This window comes from Vipera ursinii, assembly GCF_947247035.1.
Source record: "Vipera ursinii genome assembly, chromosome: 1".
Lineage (NCBI taxonomy): Eukaryota > Metazoa > Chordata > Lepidosauria > Squamata > Viperidae > Vipera > Vipera ursinii.
The window spans coordinates 277,125,296-277,141,239 of record NC_139512.1 but is presented as its reverse complement, the minus strand read 5'-3'; the positions used below and the strand labels follow the sequence as shown (position 1 = coordinate 277,141,239).

Genomic DNA, 15,944 nt, shown 5'->3' with positions numbered 1-15,944 from the left:
TAGTGTGAGCCTGACGTCGGGGTCAAACGCATTATCAGTTTGGAATCTCTATGCCTTCATAAGAGAGACCCCTTTGTATGACTGTTGTAATTTTCCACCCATGAACCAACAAGGTTATCATTATGAATGAAAGCAAATATACGCGTCCCAGGATAATGTTGCAGGATCCAGTCTGGGTGGGCCACTGGGACCAGAGGTTTAGTCTTCCGAGCTTTTGTATTCGTGCTGCAGCCCATCATCAGGGAACTACTCTCTACCAGAATATGTGCCTTGGGTTATTCTATGTGTCGTATTTATGTGGTGCCTGATTGTGTATGGCTTTTTAGCTGTTGATTGGGGTGTTGATGACTGGTTATTAATTACGACTTCAACAACTAAAAAGCCACATACAACCAGGCTATACTATGCATAGAATATTCCCCAAACATCTATTCTGGAGAGAGAGAATTTTCCAACACAAGTCTGAAAGCTCGGAAGACTAAACCTCTGTTCCTGGTAACTGGCCCAGACTAGATCCTGCAAGATTATCATTGTTGTTCTGTGTTTTGGAAAATATTGTGCCCTATTGCCCAGGTAGAATTTGCCACCAGAGAAAGATGCACCCTGGTAAGGAAATCCTTCAGCAAATGTCTTGCACTAGATGAAAGCAGTGTGGGAATAACTCTCCAAGAATATACTTTCTATGAAGGAGGCCACGTGGCTACTGAGAGGCAATCATAACTTCCTTGGCACAACACTTGGTCACCTTTTGCTTCTTCTATTGCAGAAAGTCAATGGGAAATTGACCTCCTGGTCAGCAGCAAATAAACAAGTTCCTTAATTTTAATGATACCTCATGTCATGGTTCCAACAGATGCAATTCTTCAAAGAACCTCGAGGCATTGTTTACCTTAAGGAGTCTTTAATCAAAAGATCATGGTCAAGGCGAAATCTGGATTCCCCTCCCCTAAGCACACAGTATCAAAGCACAGTTCCTCCCTCTAATTAACCGTCATAAATCACATTCTCCAATTAGTTTGAATTGTAAGCTTCCCCTCCTGTTAAACAACCTGCCAAATTCTTATCTTCTCTTATTTCAAAACAGCCTTGAGAGACATTCTTTCTACTCCCCCCCAGCATCAGCTAATTCTAGCTCTAAAAGTAACACACAAGTTTTAAAGAAGCAAAGCTGCCTCTCCACATGTTGTCAAAGTAAGAACATCTGATGTTAGCAGCGTTGACATCTCACTTATTTATTTTTTTAAAATTTCTGCCCCACCATTTTTCTGAGAGGTACAGGTGGCATATATTCTAACCTCACAGCAGCAACTCATGGGCTAGATTGGCCTGCAAGGGAGATCTGGCCAGGGAGATCTGTGGCTGAACAGGTCAGGGACTCTGATCTGGGGCTCTCTGATCCAGTGACAGCACCTTCACCAGTGGACAATGCTGGCTTTCTTGGGTTTATCTCTACTTTCACTTCTGTTGCTTCTCTTTTACATAAACAGTGAATACTTCCATATTTCCATAAGGAATGGTTTTGATTTTCAGTAAATGTTTCTTCTGAGTTCATTCTAAAACTCCCATTACTGAATAATAGCTTCTCATTTAAAAATAAGTCATAATATCATTTCTACCTTACTCATTTTTTCCCTATATCCAAAGCTCTCTCTGACAGTTTTAAGAAGCGCTGCTGACTGATCTCATAAAAATGAACTGCAACCTACCAATGACTTCTCTGAAACTATCATAATATCATATTGTAGTTCTAATATTTCTGACTATATGCAGAAATTTGCTGGAAATAATGGTGATGGGATTCATGACATAAAGAGACCAGACACAACTGCAAAGAAAGACAACCAAAACATAAATAGATATGCATAACTGTAACTGTACTAAAATCAATGAATTCAGCAGAAAAAAGTGACAAATGCATACATTTATAGCTAAGGCTGGGTAAATTTAAATAATTAAATTCAATTACTGCTATTATAGCTCAATAAAATTGCACATTCATAGATTTACATTCTAGAAGACTGTTTTTGCTGAGATAAAACATGAATTAGAAAGAGAAACTTATCGAAGGAATCAATTTATCTTGCATATGACTTAATGCTTCTGTTTTTCATTGGGTACCTTCAGTGGGGAATTTCTTCGCTCGCTCCTCAAAGAACCATTCACCTGTTTTCACTTTAATAGTCCTGCAAAAAAGCAAAATAAGCATTTATTTGAATTTTATACATGCCTTTTTCAAGGAGGATTTTTGGAGACATAAATGGGCTAGTTATTTTTTAAAAATCAAACCAAATCTATTCCATCATAGTGATCAAGAGCAGTGGAACGTCAGCTCTTGCATAATCAGTTATGTACCATTCTGTGATTTTGCACAAGCATACAAAACCCTTTTCTTTTCAAATCCTACGCTAATTCATATCCGGAGTCCCTGTAGCTGCCATTTATTTTTGAAACTCCATTCAAACATCATCAAACACCAACATCCCAGCTCTATAACAATTTTATCAATAAATGAAACAAAAGTAGTTTTTCCTGAAAATCAGCTCATACATATACCCACTCTCAGCCCTTTTTTCTTTCCTCCACAGGAAACGGTTTTTCAAGTCCTCCTTCTGAAATGGCAGACTTACACTTTCTCAAGCCCTTCCGCCATTTTCAGCGGCTGGCTATTTGGAAATTCCTATAAATCTGATTCCCCAAATAGAGGTTCCCACTGTCAAGTATACACAGTTGGCCCTTAATTTACGACCATAACTGAGCCCAAAATTTATGTTGCTAAGTGAGAAATTTGTTAAGTGAGTTTTGCCCCATTTTACAACTTTTCTCACCACATTTTTATTTATTTTATTTTATTTTATTTTAATCCCATTTATATCCCGCCCTTCTCAAAAGACTCAGGGCGGCTTACAATTTAAGCACAAACCAATGTGCTTAGCAATAGCCTTCATTCTATGTATATGCCTGCTTATTAGGGCTTTCACACACACCCCAAGCGGCATTATTACAAAGTCAGCTTAATTGCCCCCAACAATCTGGGTCCTCATTTTACCTACCTCGGAAGGATGGAAGGCTGAGTCAACCTTGAGCCTGGTGGGACTCGAACCTGCACTAATTGCAGGCAGCTGGTGTTACTTAAGGAGGCATTAGCCCACTGCTCCACCAAGGCTCCTTTGTTAAGTGAATCATTGCAGTTCCTAAATTGTTAAGTGCATCTGGTTTCCCAATTGACTTTGCTTGTCAGAAGGTTGCAAAAGGGGGTTCACATGACCCTGGGAAGCTACAACCATCATAAAGGTGAGTCACTTGTCAAGCGTCCAAATGTAAATCACGTGACCATGGGGATGCTACAACAGTCCTAAGTGTGAAAAATTCATCTATTAAACCAGGGGTCTTCAAACTTGGCCCTTTTATGACTTGCAGACTTCAACTCTGGCTGAGGAATTCTGGGAGTTGAAGTGCACAAGTCATAAAAGGGCCAAGTTTGAAGATCCCTGCATTAAAGTAAGGTAGGTTCGTACTCAGAAGCATAGCAGACAGTGCACTTCCACAGAAAGGCATTTCGAGTAACGCGACATTGAGAGCATATATAATGGCTGCATCCTTTGCACACTGCTCCTCTATCGAACAGGATTCCAAACGACTTCTGACAACGGGCACAAGACCGTTTCTGAGATCCAGAGCTGGCACTTTTTGTTTCCTTACGCCAAAGTTGCTGCAGTTGGGTTTTCAGTTTCCTGTAGTTGACCAGAAAGAAATAAAAATATTCACACATTTGCCAGGTGGGACATGTACCAGCACTACAAATTCTAAGTCATCTAAATATTATTAAGCTGTAGCTGTGAATTGTGATACTCTGACTTCCGTGGAGATGAATCCTTTTTCGAAACCTCCAATGAAAAATGTCAAATATCTGGGAAATTACCCCAGAATATTTAATGGCCCATTCTTGAATAAAGTTTTGGAGAAGATGATAGCATCCTAATTCCAAGCCATTTGGGATGATTCTGAGTAGTTGGATCTATTTTAATTTGGTTCTTATGTGTTCAGGGCACAAAAAAAGACTCAGGAAGGGTGTCAACCTACAGATTGAAATGAAAAATAGATTCTTGAGCTGCATGGCGTGACTGATCTGAATTACTTTAGGCAGGTTCCCATTTGCCCTGGCTGGTAATCTGGCAATCTGCTCCTGTTCCTAGATTATTTATATATTTCTCAATGGCTTTCACATATGAGGCATTGCAAGATTCTATTCTGTTTTATAACCCCTCTTACATCCCTAAATAAAATGGATCGGGGAAGAGATCTGGAGATTTGGGCTCCAAAGGATCTCAAAAAATGCAATTTGACAGCATTCCTTATAGAGCAGGGCTTTTCAACCTTTTCACCCATTGTACCATTTTTAGGATATGGCAATATTGGAGTACCACCAGTCACCTAGCAAGGTATCAAAAACTTGATGAACAAAAAAAAAAGGAAAAAAGTGATGAAGTACAGGTAGTCCTTGACTTACAACAGTTGGCTTAGTGACTGTTTGAAGTTACAGTGGCACTGAAAAAAGTGCCCCCCAAGCCACAGCCGAGCAAGACACCTGCCTGCCCACCCAGCGGCGCTCTTCCTCCTGTCTGAGGTTTTCATTGTTTCATTGTGAGCATTTCTGTTGAGGATTGCCAGCAGAAGTGGGGTGGGAGGTGTTTGGTTTTTACCCCTCCCCCCCGTCTGCTGGGTGGTTGCAGCAGGTTTTGAACACTTCACATGACCCTGGGACACTGTGACCGTCATAAATATGAATCAGTTGTCAAGCATCTGAATGTAAATCACAAGACTCTGGAGATGCTGCAACATTCCAGCTGATTGGCACTTTTTCTGGGCTCAGAAGCACCAGGATCAGTGCTGAGCTCCAGCTGGAGCCTGGTGCTGATCCTGGCACTTCCACTGAGCCCTGACAGCCCCGAAGAAGCACTGATACTGGCGCTTTTGCTGAGCCCTGCCAGCCCTGCAGCTCCAGCCATCTCTCGCTCAGGCTTGTGCGGTTCAGCTCATTCCCCTCCCCTGCTACCACTTTTCTAGGATGCTCGCGTACCACCTGCCAGATGCCAATGTACCACAGGTGGTACCCGTACCACTGGTTGAAAAGCCCTGTTATAGAGAGCCCTAAACCTCCCAGAATGGTTAGAGCCAAATTTGGAGTCCTGCTCTAGCAGTTTTGCCAGTTTAAGGAAGGGATTTTGAAGGGCAAAACTCTAGAGTGTCTATTTGAAATACTCAAGATATCTATTTGTTGTTCTTCAGTTGCTAAGTCATATCCGGCTCTTCACGATCCCATGGATCATAGCACATCAGGCTCCCTGTTCTTCTCTGTGTCCCAAAGTTTGCCCAAATTCATGTTAATTGTGTCAATGACACTAACAATGTCACCTCTTAAAACTACTAAACCCTCTTTCTAAACTTGGCCCTGACCACCCCTCCCATTTTTGCAACATGATCCTAATGTAAAATCTAGGTGCTATTCTTGTGCAAGTCAAAAATAACTCAGCTAGCCTCATCAATGCAGAAACAACTTCTATCTAACATTTTCATCTATTGATCATTGAGAAACCATGAAACTCTAACATTCTCTAAAAAGCATTTTGATGAGGGGGGATTGATTGAAAGTTTAATTGGTGAGAAAGCTGATAAATCTGAATGAACCTGTTTACTCTGTTCTAAATGGGGTCTCAGTTCCTCTGAAAGATCAGCTAGGAGTTTTCCATGATTTGGGGCTAATATTTGTAGTAAATCAAACCAACCATAGTGAAGAACTATCTGCAAGCATGTAAAATTTCACAAACATTAAGATCTATCTTACTATGAGTTATAAAACATTTTTATTCGTATCCCATTATTTGTGCAACTTTGCCTTCAAGAATACACTTGTCCAGTACAGTATCTATCCATCATTAGTTAAGGAGGCTTATGAATTTAATGAGTTTTTTAAAAGTACTGGTTTTGAACATGGAATTGTTTTCATGTTTAAAGATTGATGGCTAGTTACTACTGTTGCTTTACTAAGTGATATGCTTTCTTAACATTTAAATTTCTGATACTGTAAACTGCTTTGGAATATTATGTTGAAAATCAGCATGGAAGCATCAAAAGCCTACTTTTTCCAAAATTCTTAAAGTTGCCCAGCTGACTCCACTGGAAATGAATGACGGCACTTCCACTCAGCCACCAGTTTCACTCCCCAAGCCCACAAAAATACTTTGAACTTGATCTGTGAATATCTCTGCTTCTGCCCATTTGAAATGTTGAGAAGGCACACAAACCACTGTCCCACTTCAAACTGCTGCAGAGCCTGTAATTCCAACAATCTACACAAAGGGGGAAGAAAAAGAACCAGTTATCTGCAGATTGGCAGATCGACTGGTTCTGTCTTTAGGGAAGAGGAAATTGATTAAACAGAAACCAGTTTTACTGTGATGGTTTTATCTGATCTAATTAGAAGTTACTAAGTCATCAGCTAGCATTTTTATTACAGTAAGTGAAATATAGGAGTTGGAAATAAGTGGCATACAGTCCTCATCTCAGGACAGTAATGGAGCATGATGATGATGATCATAAGTTATGAAGGACATAAAACAGGTTGGGCACTTGACTGACCTGTTTTTATGACTTTTTTGCAGCAGTTGTTAAGCAAATCACCATATTTTTTTAATTAATCAACGAAACTACTTAGGTTTCTTTCTACAAATGATTCCATTCAAAATTTCAACACTAGAGGGTGTTTTTGTGCTATCGTACCACAGAAGCTTGGACATTAAACTTGTACATTTTAATGAACCATCTTGTTTGGTTCTCAAAAGATACTGTATTATGTATTTTGAACAGTATATTAGCTTTCACAGCTCAGAAAACAAAAGTGCCTGCATTCCAAGGTAAAACACACATACCTTACTCTTTCTTCCTCCAGTTTTCTCAACATCTCGTCACGGCAAAGGACATTTAGAACAATTTCTTGCTCCAGTTCCTTAAGTAAGTTAAGGTTAAATTCTTGGGACATCTTCTCTTCTGACAATCACAAGACAATGCAATGCATTGTTCTTTTTAAAAGTGGTAAAAAAATGTAAGTGTATATTCCAGAGAAGCCTTTGTTTTCACAAACTCATTATCTGTTTAATACATCTGCTCTTCTTATTAATAATTGTCTGCTTCCTCCCATGAAGAAATGAAATTCAGGCTTCTAATCTTCTGGAGATAACATTAAATTGAAAAAAGAAATAAATTAACAATTCTGGTAGAAAACTGGTGTGGCATGAAATGTAGTTTATCATTGCTCAGTTTCTCTGCTTATACATCGTTGTGCAATTTGTTACGGATAGCTTTCAAAAAAGTATTTAATAGCCAATTACAATAAGCAAACTAATAAAAGGTACATGGAATTAAGGGCTATTTCCTAGTTTCATGTTCTGTCTGTCTGTTTGTCTGTCTGTCTCTGTGTGTGTGTGTGTGTGTGTGTAGGGGGGAAGAGAGAGAATTACGCTTTGCCTATGTCTCTACAGGCACATAAAATGGCTTTGCATATGCAATTCTGACTGACCACACCTTTCTCATAAAAATCAAGAGGATCTCCTTTTGTTATTTCCAGCAATGTGCACTCATATTGCATCATGGATATTGATTCATGAATTGATGTCCAATAAATAGGAAAACCGCGGCCATCATCGTCAAGCAAAAACCAGGGAAAATTTCAATTATGTGACTTGAAGAAAGAAATAATAACAGAGATCAAAGGAGGGAGAACTGTCTGAAAAAAATCACCATTCACCTGGAGTTTGCGTATATGAGAAATAAACCTCCAGGCGACCATGTTTTCTAGGGAGCTTAAGAATTTGCAAGTTGGAGATTATCTCTTTTTATGCAAAATGCACAATGTGTTTCAGATAAAAGGAAGAAGTTAGCTTTACCTTCATGCCATTTGATCTGAAAAGGTAGCCTTATAACTTCACTGATTGCCTAGAAGACCAAAGAAATCAAATTGGTACTTTTTTAAAAGATTGTCTAAATTGGTGGAGCAGTGGGCTAATGCCTCCTTAAGTAACACCAGCTGCCTGCAATTAGTGCAGGTTCGCATCCCACCAGGCTCAAGGTTGACTCAGCCTTCCATCCTTCCGAGGTAGGTAAAATGAGGACCCAGATTGTTGGGGGCAATTAAGCTGACTTTGTAATAATGCCGCTTGGGGGTGTGTGAAAGCCCTAATAAGCAGGCATATACAAAGAATGAAGGCTACTGCTAAGCTTGTAAGCCGCCCTGAGTCTTCGGAGAAGGGCGGGATATAAATGGAATTTAAAAAAAAAATACTCCCTACAAATAAAATCAACCAAATCTAAGCAGATAAGTTAGCATTCACACCATCATCAGACATAAGCAGGTGCAGAATCTCATTGTTAACAATGACAGAAGTGCCCGTCTCTGAATCTTTAGGAACTGATCCAGAATTACAAACCATTTTCTGTAGAATAACCACATTGGCATGAATGAGATTATTCAGAATTAAGGCATGATTGACGTTAGAAAGTTAAGTGTACAATGAAGAGGAAATGAGGAAAGAACAGAAGTTGTTTAATGCATAATTTCATATTATGAATCTCTTTCTTTGGAAGTCAGGAACTCAATTTTTCACTTACAAACATTTTACTTGAATATCCAAGTACATCCTATAATTTTATTATAGAAAAATCAAGCACATTCTCTTAGTAGTGGAACTGGTTTAAGGGTTGCTGACTTTTTTTTGCCATATCAAATATCTAGCATTGTACCCACATCTCTCAAAATAATATTAACAAGTTTCTTATCCTTGTGAATACAAAAAGGCAGAACTTGTCCAGGTTTATATTCTATTGGCAGAATGTGATTCAGTTATTGGATAATTGTCAGCTATTATACTACCACTAGCTTTAGTTCAGGAATGCCAAGAAGCTGACCAAATCTCTAAAATTCCTTTTTGTTTGTTTTGCAAATGAGTTTAGCCATGTGTCTTATTAAATACACGGGTAGTAATCATATTTGGTCACATTATTTTAACTAAACTTAAACTGAAATTAAATAAAATCAGATTTCATTTTTGTGCTGGCTGGCCCCACCTACTTCTTCAGTACCAGCTCTCTCATTCTTTAAACGGATCCTCCAGCATCTTTAACTGGGTCCTAATGGGAATGTACTTGTTTGTTACACATTCATAATACTATAGGCTGCCAGTCATACCTGCGCTGGTGAGACACAGAGGAAAATAATTCTGTGTCACATACAGAAAGAGTCAAGACACCTCAGCCCCTCTTTGATCCTTTTAAAACTGGTGACAGTACTCTGGCCGGAGAGAGACTGGAAAAGAATGGAGCCCTGATTAAAGTTTGGGAATTTCCAAGAAACTGTATCTTGTAGATATAAAAACATTCTATGAGGAATTGGTGGTTTTATTTATTTTCTTGCATTAAGTCTAATTACCCTTTATTTCTCTGCACAACTAGCACAGGGGTCTCCAAACCTGGCAAAGTTAAGCCTTATGGACTTCAACTCCAGAATTCCTCAACTAGCATGGGTGGCTGAGGAATTCTGGGACTTGAAGTCCATGAGGCTTAATATTGCCAGGTTTGGAGACCCTTGAACTAGCATACTGTGAGTTCAGCTTTTACTCAATCTTTCTCTTGCACTGGGGTGCTCCCTAAAAAATAGATAATGGTAGGTGGCACTGCCAAGCCTCTTAGCCCAAAGAAGGAGGTATGTTCAGGGGGTGAAGATCCGTTGAGATTCTGGGAAAGGAGGCTTGAGAACTCCAAACTTCTACTCTACAGGCTCAACCTGTTTGGTTATGTGGCCCCTGGTCCTGGCATGAAAATGGCCTGCCTTATCCACATCTTCTGCAGAGGAATCAGAAGAAAATGGCTTCCATCAGAGATGCCCTGATGAACTGAAGACTTCCTGATTCACATCTAAGTACCCAACACCATACGATACCACACCAGTTCCCTAGATGAAGTGCATTTTCCACATCTTCTGCAGAGGAATCAGAAGAAAATGGCTTCCATCAGAGATGCCCTGATGAACTGAAGACTTCCTGATTCACATCTAAGTACCCAACACCATACGATACCACACCAGTTCCCTAGATGAAGTGCATTTTCCAAAGGCTTGATATCAATATACTTTAAATGCATAGTTCTATCATACTGAATTTCATAAGAAAACATGAGATAATGCAATGGCGAACAGAAAATATATTTCCTGTAATGTATTGGGCCTTTTACTTGAGCTGTTTCTATGTGTCTTTGAATGTTGCTTGAGATTGCTTAATCAGGGAGCCTGTGTAATGCTTGCTGACTTCCCAGACATGCAGTCTCCAGGACGATCATTGGTTGGCTCTAGGGCGGCAATAGGTTCCTTCAAACCTATTGGCCACCACCTAGTGGCCAGCAGTATAAGTAGCTGCGTAGAAGCCTTGGTTACTAGTTCAGTTCCTGTTATCCAATAAAGCAATGTTCCTGTTTGAACTCTCTTGTCTCGCCTCCTGCTTACAAGAAACCCAGTACACAACATTTCCTTTGAGGGATTTTGTCTTCTGAATTTACTAATAGCTCTCCCAAAATTTTAATAATATTTATGTTAGATTTTGAATGTTAAATCATTAGATCTGAGATTGATGGCATGGTGGTTAAGGCACCAGGAGACTGTCAATTCTAGTCTGCCTTAACCCCAAATCCAACTGGGTGACTTCAGATCAATCACTTGTCCAGAATAGTATAAGGTCTCCTGCTTGGTCCCTTACGACCCTATTATTCTATGTTCCATGTGCTTTCACTTAGCCCTAGGAAAGAGGCAAGTGCAAACCACTTCTGAAAAAGCTTGCCAAGAAAACTGCAGGCAGTCACCAGGAGCCAAAGCTGACTCGAAAGCACTAAACAACCCCCAAAAAACAAACCCAAAATAAAAACAGATCAGACAAAAATTCCATGAAACTACTTTTCCCCATTAATAAAGAGTGACTTACCTGTTCCTTCCAAACCAAAAGAGAGAGCCTTGCTTTATTGAATAAGAGCTTGTTACCACCTTCTCATATGATTCGGTCTTGCTGAACCAGAGTTAACATGGAGTTTTCTCTGTGTGCTTTACCAGATTGTCATTCAGCCATCTGCACTGGAAATCACCATTACTAATACAATTTGCTCTCAAAGAGAGGCTCAACAGGTTTTGGAAGAAGCCATTCGCTCTGGGGAAAAACAGCTGTTCTCATTAAAATGGATCTGAAACGTCTAGTCACTGAACAGGAAGAGTAATAGCAGTTAAATGTGATACTGACAGTGTTTCCTCCTTCTTCCTCTCTAATATTAGATGTGTGCAATACTGCAAACCTCAGTTTCCGCAAAGCTTCAGAATAAGAAACATAAAATTATGTCAATATGCCATTTACAAGAAAAGATTGGGGGTGGGAGGGGTTTCTTGTCAGGCAATTAGGCAATATTGCAGTATTGTTAATGTGGAGGAGAAATTGCTTTATTTTGCTGTGAATGTGCATAATAGCCTACTTTTAATGGACAAAAGGATTTTATCTTTGTTATAGGACCAAAAGCAAATTCATCACTCATCAAGAACAAGCAGCATCTTAGCTGGAGTCTCTATCTTCAGTGTCTATAATCACCTATATGTCTGTTTAAGAACCCTGTCCATGTTTAAAGAAAATACCTTGGAATAAATGAGCTTTTGCAGCATTTCTCTTATTAGCTCAATGATCCATCTAGACTAGCATTCTGCTTCTCACAGTGGCCAGTTCACACTGAATCTGGAGATTAAAGGAGCCACCGTGACTGTAGGTCCATTTTGTTGATATGAAGAATCACAGCTTTCCCAGAAAATAAACTTCTTGGTTCTTCACTCTCATATTTCCAGTCATATATTTTTCATCTTTGCTGGTGAAAGTGATTCATAGAGCAAAAAAACGTTCCATATACTCTTGGCAGCCAGATGGAGGAAGGTTGCCATTGCTTTCTGGGTTATTTTTTCAACTTCCCAGTCTAGACTATAACTTTAGGATTTCCTGGTTTACATTATTCTTCATCCTATTATCAATCAGGCTTGGACTTTATCATCTCTTTGGGATCAGCGTTTTGAATCCAGTCAAAATCTACTTATGAATTCTAGGTATTCTGTAGGGAATATCCCTGCATTGTGTGTTTTTTTGAAGGAGATAGTGCCAGAACCAGATAAGGGCTGAACAAGTCCCTTCAGGAAAGATTTTATTGTAATGTATTTCAGAATAAGATTTTTCCTGTAAAACAGTCTGTTCTGTTATACTCTTCATCCACTTCTACTATGATGCTGTAGAATGGAATGGAATGGAATGGAATGGAATAGAATAGAATAGAATAGAATAGAATAGAATAGAATAGAATAGAGTAGAGTAGAGTAGAGTAGAGTAGAGTAGAGTAGAGTAGAGTAGAGTAGAGTAGAGTAGAATAGAATAGAATAGAATAGAATAGAATAGAATAGAATAGAATAGAATAGAATAGAATAGAATAGAATAGAATACTTTATTTGGCCAAGTGTGATTAAACACACAAGGAATTTGTCTCCAGTGCATACGGTAAGTTCTCAGTGTAAATGCAAAGCAATAGTGTAATACTAATCATAATAAATGATACCAGTAAGAGGGGCTAGTAGAGGAGATGAGAAGGATAATAATAATAATAATAATACAGCCACACAACATGGGTGAATAGACAGTACTGTGAGGATTAGGTGTTCAGCAGAGTGATGGCACAAGGGAAAATTGTCCCTGTTTCTAGTTGTTTGGCCTTGAGCAGTTGAAACAGTTTATGGCCAAGATGTAAGGGATCTGTACTTATTTTCTCAGCCCTTCTAACCCATGCAATATACAGATCTTTTATGGAAGGCAGGCTGGTTGCAATTGCTTTTTTTCTGCAGTCCTAATTATCCGCTGGAGTCTGTATCTGTCCTGTTTAGTTGCTATACCAAATCAGACAGTTATAGAGGTACAAATGACTGACTCAGTTCCTCTGTAAAACTGTATCAATAGCTCCTGGAGCAGTCTGAACTTCCTAAATTGACACAGGAAGAACATTATTTGTTGTGCTTTTTTAAAAAAATGATGGTTCTAATGTTAGGTGTCCATTTTAAATCCTGGGAAATTATAGAATCCAAAAACTTGAAGGATTCTACTGCTGATACTGTGCTGTCAACTATAGTAAAAGGAGGTAGAATAGAAGGGCTCCTCCTAAAATCCACTGTGATCCTAATATACTCACTATTCTTTCCCATGACATGTTCCTATTTAAACTGTGCCAATCTCTTTTTGCATTTAGCTCTGCCTAGACCAGGGGTAGGCAACCTTGGCTCTTTTATGACTTGTGGACTTCAATTCCCAGAATTCCTGAGCCAGCATGTTGAAGTCCACGAGTCTAAAAACTAGATTAAATTCAACAATCACAAAAATTAAAAGTACAGAATAGAATAACAGAATTGGAATGGACCACGGAGGTCTTCTAGTCCAATCCCCTGCTCAAGCAGGAGATCCTTCCTATGCCATTTCAGATAAGTGATTATCCAATCTCTTGTTAAAAACCTCCAGTGATGGAGCACCCACAACTTTTGAAGGCAAGTCATTCCACTGATTAATTGCTCTGTAGTACGGCAGCTCTTCCCAACCTACTGCTCCACAGTTGTGGACATTTTGTGTGTTTGTGCTTTGAGTCATTGTTGACTCCTGGCAACTACTTGGACAAATCCCTGAAATTTTGTTGGCCAGATTTTGCAGAGACGGCTTGCCCTTGCCTCCTCCTTAGAGCTGAAAGAGAGTGACTGGCCCAAGGTCACCCAGCTGCTTCATGCCAAACGTCTTAGAACTCAGGGTCTCTCAATTTCCAGCCTGATGCTTTAGCCACTACATCAATCTGGCTCTTCTCAGTTGCAATCTATAATGTTTTTAACACCTGTAACAATACACCCCATTATCATTGACTACGGGAGTTAGAAGTCAATATATGCCTGGAGGGCACAAAGCTGGCATAACCGGCTAGATCTGGAACAGACACAACTTTCAAGCAGCAATTACACTGATAATTCCATAAATGGGGCTGATTGTTTTTGACATCACTAAAGGAACAATATTATTACAGATACCAAATACATGGCAACTTTTTTCTTTGTACATTATCTAAGGATAAATACAGAACCTTGACCTAAAACAGGGGTGTCAAACTCAATTTCATTGAGGGCCGCATCAGCATTGCAGTTGCCCTCAGGGGGCTGGGTGGGTATGGCCAGGGTGGGCATGGCCTACTGGGTGGGCGTGGCTAGAGTGCATATGGCCTACTGGGTGGGCGTGGCCAGCTCTACATCGTTCGCATCAAGGGTGCCTATGGGGGCCTGGGCAGGAGTGGGACAGATCTGAGGGTCTCTGGCAGAAGGAGGGTCTCTGGGCCAGGGCCAAGGCAGTGGGGGCCGTTCCCTCACTGTTTCCAGGATGGCTTCGCGGGCCACATGAAACCACTTTGCCGGCTGGATTCGGCCCCCAGGCCTTGTGTTTGACATGTCTGACCTAGAATCAACTTCTAGTGACTACATGGATAAAGTATTGTTTTCTTGTTTTCTTCCTAGATGGTATGCATGTGAGTGTTCTGAACCAGCCCTCTTCTAACAAACCCCTTATCAGAAAGAAGAGACTGGAGAGCGTCCAAGGCTAAAAGGCTTCTGCCAAGATTTAATTACGCAGTTAACAAAAACACTAGAGCTTGTCTTCTCAAGCGGAAAAGTTGCTTTCAGCAACCAGCCCCTCCCCAAACACTCCTTTTATAGAGAGCTCAGGGCGTGGTCTCCCTGTGCCTCCTCCCGAGGAGTCCCATAGCCTTTCTTTGTTTGTTCCTGCTCGACTGCCTCCTGCGTCGGGCGTCCTTGAACAGGGCCAGCTGTGGGTCATCATCCTCCGCACTCTCGGGCTCACGCAGCTGAGAAGAGGTCCCCGGCTGAGGACTCTGCAAAGCCTCCAAACCATCATCAGCCGGTTCGTCTCCCTCCTCCCCCTCATCTGAGTCCTCCGATACGTCGGAGCCGGCTGTCGGACCCACAGGCTGGCCCTGAGTCACAACAGTGAGAGATTTTATATCTTCATCTCTTCCACAGCCCTTGGATCTCCTGATGACTTTTTCACTTAGGTATCAGCCTGGCCTGATTCTATATACTTTTTTTCAATATCGTTTCAGATGGCAAATGCTGCTATCTTTTGAGCTGTAGACCTTAGGAGTGCGCCAAAATGCAGCGGTGAGAATCATGCTCCCCACCTTTAAGTCTGGTCACTTTTTGTCCACGACTGTTTTGGATTTGCTTCGCCTCTTCTCACTGATGGTTGCACATCAGTGTTTTTCAAACTAGGTAAATCTCAAGATGGGTGGATTTCAGCTCCCAAAGCGTTGAAAGTCCACCACCACCCCTTTAAGATGCCAAAGTTTGAAAAACCTGGCTGTGCACCCGCCACCCTCCCACCTTGGAAAGACGAGGACTGAATGTGAAAATAGGAAGCCTTTAATCACCTCCAACTATTTTTTATTATTTATTTATTTATTATTTTTATTTATTTATTATTTTTATTTATTATTTTTATTTTTATTTATTTATTATTTATTTATTTATTTATCTATCTATTTAGTTATCTATTTATCTATTTATCTATTTATCTATTTATTTATTTATTTATTTATTTATTTATTTATTTATTTATTTGGACTTATCCGGCGGTTATTTATCTATTTATATTTATTTATTTATTTATTTATTTATTTATTTATTTATTTATTTATTTATTTATTTATTTATTTATTTATTTATTTATTTATTTGGACTTATCCGTCGGTTGCGAGCAAAGCCTGCAAAACCCCACGTGAGACAACACGTCACAATCCGGAAG

The 15,944-nt window shown here is 39.8% G+C and overlaps 1 protein-coding gene across 1 annotated transcript in view; it reads right to left on the bottom strand.

Annotated features, from left to right (window-relative positions):
* The window catches only part of SYTL3 (synaptotagmin like 3), a 38,001-nt gene extending 26,741 nt beyond the window's left edge, over positions 1 to 11,260 (bottom strand). The window contains exons 1-4 of the mRNA XM_083371223.1: positions 11,019 to 11,260; positions 6,927 to 7,224; positions 3,516 to 3,731; positions 2,119 to 2,183 (exon numbers count right to left, since the gene is read on the bottom strand). Coding sequence (XP_083227349.1) covers positions 2,119 to 2,183; positions 3,516 to 3,731; positions 6,927 to 7,036 — 391 coding nt within the window. The 5' untranslated portion in view covers positions 7,037 to 7,224; positions 11,019 to 11,260. The remainder of the gene's footprint in view (positions 1 to 2,118; positions 2,184 to 3,515; positions 3,732 to 6,926; positions 7,225 to 11,018) is intronic.
* Between the last annotated feature and the right edge of the window lie 4,684 nt (positions 11,261 to 15,944).